We start from the raw sequence: 6,297 nt of genomic DNA on the forward strand, positions 1-6,297 counted from the left end.
TGCTACAGGGTTTCCCTTGTGTTTATCTGTTAACAGGGGACTGGAGACCCGCGTGTGTGAGAGAGACTGCATGTTACTGAGACTTTTGTATTTCTTTTTGACTTGTGCAGATGCAGCAGCCAGCACGGTTCACAATAAATGAGAAACCAGTAGCAGATCGTGGTCCGAGTACTTCTTCTTTCAACGCAACACCAGAACACAACGCAGATATCGCGACCAGTAACAGATGTGCATCCAGTGAAGTTTAGAACTTCAGCAGGACAGGCACACCCGTTACATGTGTCACCTCTCTCAGGTGTTCAGCCTGTTTGCTGATTAGCGTAATGCAGGAGCAGCTCGTGCGCTCGACTCGTCTTTTTTATGATACTCCCTGCTGAGAAGATAGTTCAAAGTGCCCCATTTAATTAATTTTCGTATCATGATATCAACCTTTAAGTTGCTCATTATACATAGGTTTTAATACAATTCGGGAGAAATACGTATTACAAATATTTAATTGATAAAAAATCTCAATATTTTATTTTATTGTCTGACATCCCTGCTCTAGTGGCATTTAAAGGGATGCTGAAAGAGCACAAATTTAAATCAATTGGGAGTTGTCTATGTTAATAGCCCTGCTTTGGACACCTGACTTGACTTTAAATGTGTTTGTATGATGTTTTTGTGCGTATTGGCCATGCATCTACTTTGTGTTTTTGATGTCTGTTACTTCTTTCTTATTTATTATTTTATTTGCCACTGATGTACCCAGGTCTCTCTTGAAAAAGAGATTACAAAATCTCAATGAGACTACCTGGTAAAATTAAAAAATAAAATAAAATAATCTACATGGTGCTAGTGATGACTTGGTGATATTATGGGTTTTCCACCAGGCTGCCAGAGGTGAGGAGATGGTGATGGTTGTGTGGTAGTCCTGTTCCTTAATTGATTGTGGTTGAAAGGAAAAGCCCCTTTTTGAAACAACGATTAACTTCAGTTCATTTGTAGTTTGACTTTTATCCCCCAGTTACGGCTGCAACCTTCCTGGTGTTACAGTCTGAGTGAGTGACACGCCAGCTGCACACAAGTTGATGATTTTTCAGTGAAATTCATTGTCCTGGTCTTGTCTCATTCTTGTCCTGCCTTGGTCTTGATCTTATCTCGGTCTCTGAGCACTCTGGTCTCGGCTAGTCATGCTGGTTATCATGGGTTTTGTTCATTATTACCAACTATTGTGGAGACTAAAGCACAAAACAAGTTTACTGTCATTTGGGAATTTATATAAATTATGAAAAATGATATCGTTTGAAGTTCTGTGATCACTGATGGCACTCATCAAACATATTGAGGAGCTCAGTCTGAGTTTAAAAACAGTGTTTATGTCTCATCATGATGTGGTTTTACGCATCCTTTGTAAAGTTATCATGGAGAAACTGCATTTCTTAATGTAGTCACTGGCTCTATTATGATGAAGTATCTTAAGACAGTTTGTGATAAAAGAAAAGTCATTTTAACAACTTTGAAAAAATAAAAAAAAAGACAAAAAGTGTATTTCTCATTGATTTAATGAACATATTTTTATTATCAGGAAACAATACACACACATATGAAGCAACAAGCTCATATTTATTCTTTAGAAACATGAAGTAAAGAGAGAGAGAAAGGTGCAGAGTGAGAGCAGTATCACAGTAAAACCAGCAGCAGAGTCCCAGTGAGGCATTACTGGGAACACTGGTCTCTACTCAGACTTTCTGTGACTCGAGCCTGGGCGCCCTGGGTGGCCTCACAGGTCACAGAGACCACCTTCCTCCACTGGTCTGCAGAGAGCCTCAGGGTGCTGCTCCAGCTGTAGAGAGCGTCCTTCTCCAGCACCGCAGGGCTCCTGCTCTCCTCCCAGCTGCTGCTGCTGCTGCTGCCGTCCACGTTCCAGGCCAGACTCCAGCCTGAGGGGAAGCCCTTGTTGGCCAGGCACATGAGCGTGGCCTTCCCCTGCTCCAGCTCCTCATTGGAGGGGGGCAGCACCGTCAGGGTGGGACGCACATCACCTATAGGAGACACCAATCAGATTAGAGGACAGGGAGCACACAACTGTCAATCAACCACCAAACCCTATAGGACACCTTTAATGTCTGAGAGTTGATTTTCTTTTTTTAGGAGTTTCTGTCAGATGTTTCTTTCTGCTCCACCGGTCACTCACTCACACATTGTTTCACTTCCCTTTAAGAAGCCTCTCATGCACATCAGCACACAGAGAGAGAATCACACAGAACGACCTGAAATATATTTAAACTACATCTGAATCAAATCTAAAACATTACAAACATTCCCCATCAAAATGATCCAAAAACTTTGCAACACATTTTTAAAACAGTTTGTAGGTGAAAAAAAAAAGAAACTAAAACAGAGAATCAACTGAACACAATCAAATGTTCTTCATGTGAATTCAAATCAGATAAATGTCTAAATTAGACGCATAAAGAGATCAGAGATTACATTTTAAAACAGAGATTACATTTTAAAACACCGTTCTTTATGTTTGTTTTGTTCGGTTCATTCAAACAACTGAATCAGATAAATACCTTAAAGAGTTGTCAGAAAATGAATCTGAGGAAAACATTTAAAACACTTCTCTTTGTTAAATATCAACCTGTTTATGTTTCAGTGTGACAGAAATCAAACTGTCCTGAGTGAACCTTCACGGTAAAGCAGGACCGATGAAAACACGATTTCATTAGATTTAGTTTCACGATGACAAATATTACAAATAAACAGAGAGACAGCTGCTTTAACATTTTCAATAAATTTTAATGAATCAAATAAATTTCATTCAGTTGTTTCAGTCATTAAGGCGTCCATATCGATTGTTAGAAAAACCTCATGAATAGAACATCATTTAGCAGCTGTCTCTGAGGTTGTCAAATTGTGATTCATATGGATCAAATATAAAAATCTGTATTTTAACATTAGGTTTAATATTCATACAGAAACTTACTTCCAACATCCAGTCTGGTTCCTCCACCAAAAGTCCACCACAGTGGTACAAAGTCATTGAGCGGCCGTACAAAAACCTCTCACTGTAGAGACACACGGCTCTCTGACTTTAACACACTGAACTCAAACTACCACAACTCCACATGTCACCTTACCATGAGAGTGAAAATCATCTATTTCCCAACAAATAAAAACTCTGGCTACAAACATTTTACCTTCATTTAAATTCAGTCTGTGTTTCTGTTTTAAACTGAAATCCTTTAAAGTCAAATGTTGTCTGTATTCTTTCTAAAACAATCTATTTAAAAGTTAAAGGTCAGTATTTTCTTTTCCTCCAGGCTTGAATATGAAGACAAAAGACACCAGAATAACTTACTGATTGAATAAAAAGATGAATATGTGACTTACTTCCAATATCCAGTCTGGTTCCTCCACCGAACGTGTACCACAGTGATACAAACTGATGGAGTCGTCGTACAAAAACCTCTCGTTGTAGAGACACACGGCTCTCTGACTCTGACACAAACACAGACACCTGAATGAGTCTCTGCCTGCAAGACCTCTGAGACCAAAAGAAAACAGAATTTAAAAAGATTATAACAAAGTAAAGAATGTCTTTCTTTGAGATATTTAAATCTTTGAATTATTTTTAAATAATTTTGTCAAGAATATTATTAATTATCGTGATTTATATCAGAATAAATGTTTCTAGAAGCATGAACATGAAATCATATTAAATTTGTTTTGAAAGTTTTCTAATTAATTGTATAATTAATTGATTGATTGATAAACAGAGTAATGACAGTGATCCCTGTTGGAGTCAGTCAGAACATTTCCATAGAGAGCCACTTTGCATCAGCAGCACCATGCTCCAGTGCTCTGGGAGAGTTTATAGTCCTGACAGTTGAACACTGGATGACTGACAGCTGTCCTTCATCACAACAGAAATCCTCGTCCTCATCATCAAAAACATGACTTTGATCTGCGTCCTCATCTGGACTCTCCTCCTCTGCTGCTGCTTCACAGGTAAAGTCCAGAGAATCAAACTCCTCTCCTCTATGAACATCCGTCCCTCTGAAATGAAGCCCACTAAACCCTGATGCTGCTTTCTGTTTTTGTCTCTGTATCCTCAGAGTCCAGAGGACAGGTCACAGTGACTCAGCCTGCAGCAGTGAGCTCTGCTCTGGGAGCCTCCGTCTCCATCTCATGTAGGACCAGTCAGGATGTTTATTATAGCAGGCCAGACCACCTTTTAGCCTGGTACCAACAGAAAGATGGAGGAACTCCTAAACTCCTCATTTACTATGCTAGCACTCGAGAATCAGGGATTCCAGGTCGTTTTTCAGGCAGTGGATCAAACTCTGCCTTCACTCTGACCATCAGTGGAGTCCAGACTGAAGATGCAGCAGTTTACTACTGTCAGAGTTATCACTATATCAACAGTCAGCATGTGTTCACACAGTGAAAAAGCGTCGTACAAAAACCTCCCTCAGTCAGACTGAACAGAAACTGAACTGACTGCTGCAGCTGGACGTTTCTGCAGAGACTGACACACTTCACTGAAGCAGCTCAGACATGATAAAGACCTTAAAAATCAATCAGCCCTCATATTTGGTTTGGATTATAAACCTCATTGTAAACGCACTTAAACACTACACATTCTTTACAAGCAGAGGATTATGGGTAATAAGATTTTTTTTAAATCTAACATGTTTTTTTATTGGTGATATCGTGGACAAAAAAACAAACCTACAAATATTTGCACATAGAAATAACAGCAAAAGCAAAAACCAATAACCAAACTAACAAGAAAACAGAAACAAATAAGTCAAAACAGCGAAACATTAGAAAAGACACAACACATCAATCATACAGGCGATAGATTGAAATGAGATATGGTGACTTCTGAACTTTTTTATGTTGATGGAGGGTAATAAATGAGATTTTTAGATCTGGTGTGAGTTGTAGTTCATTCATCAAGGTCAGGAGTCAGGTGGGAAGTAAAGAGAAAACAATCTAAGAATAAATCAAAAATATATATATGTATGAAGAAAAATGATAAAACAATCAAATTAAAGGTATAGTGTTAATGTGACCATCATAGAAACAAAGAGGAAAATATTTATATCCATACATGCACATAGGTATACACACATACATATACATTCATACACACTCATGCAATATTTGAGAAGAACTGAAAAGAGGGGTCTCACAGGGACATCGGGGGGTCAGGCAAGAGACCCCCTCCACCTGACCCACGGCAGCAGCTGACAGCCACATCAGGATACAGACTGGGCGGGTTAGATTAGATTTTTTCACTTGATTGAGAAGGTTGTGGATTGTTGTTGATTATATTAATTTTGGATTTAACAATTTTTTTTAAATTGTTGATATCGGAGGAACTGGTCCCTCCCAACCCGTATTTCTGGATGAATGTATTGAATGATATAAATTGGTCGTTTTAAGGAGATGGAGGTGAGTGATTTCCTTTTGTTGCCATGATGGAAAGTGGATGGGGGTGTTGTGTAGCTGGAGGTCTGGATTGTGCCATACTGGGGTGTATCTACATGGTGCTAGTGATGACTTGGTGATATTATGGGTTTTCCACCAGGCTGCCAGAGGTGAGGAGATGGTGATGATTTTGTGGTAGTCCTGTTCCTTAATTGATTGTGGTAGAAAGGAAAAGCCCCTTTTTGAAACAACGATTAACTTCAATTCATTTGTAGTTTGACTTTTATCCCCCAGTTACGGCTGCAACCTTCCTGGTGTTACAGTCTGAGTGAGTGACACGCCAGCTGCACACAAGTTGATGATTTTTCAGTGAAATTCATTGTCCTGGTCTTGTCTCATTCTTGTCCTGCCTTGGTCTTGATCTTATCTCGGTCTCTGAGCACTCTGGTCTCGGCTGGTCATGCTGGCTATCATGGGTTTTGTTCATTATTACCGACTATTGTAGAGACTAGAGCACAAAACAAGTTTACTGTCATTTGGGAATTTATATAAATTATGAAAAATGATATCGTTTGAAGTTCTGTGATCACTGATGACACTCATCAAACATATTGAGGAGCTCAGTCTGAGTGTAAAAACAGTGTTTATGTCTCATCATGATGTGTTTTTACTCGTCCTTTTTAAAGTTATCATGGAGAAACTGCATTTCTTAATGTATTCACTGGCTCCATGATGATGAAGTATCTTAAGACAGTTTGTGATAAAAGAAAAGTTATTTTAACAACTTTGAAAAAATTAAAAAAAGACAAAAAGTGTATTTCTCATTGATTTAATGAACATATTTTTATTATCAGGAAACAATACACACACATA

The 6,297-nt window shown here is 38.7% G+C and overlaps 1 gene segment (V, D, J or C); it reads right to left on the reverse strand.

Annotated features, from left to right (window-relative positions):
- Positions 1-1,554: 1,554 nt before the first annotated feature.
- On the reverse strand, positions 1,555-2,073 carry LOC132991354 (Ig kappa-b4 chain C region-like). The segment is given in 1 exon segment: positions 1,555-2,073. A coding segment is annotated over 1 exon segment (255 nt).
- Between the last annotated feature and the right edge of the window lie 4,224 nt (positions 2,074-6,297).

This window comes from Labrus mixtus, chromosome 16, assembly GCF_963584025.1.
Source record: "Labrus mixtus chromosome 16, fLabMix1.1, whole genome shotgun sequence".
NCBI classification, from domain to species: Eukaryota; Metazoa; Chordata; class Actinopteri; order Labriformes; family Labridae; genus Labrus; species Labrus mixtus.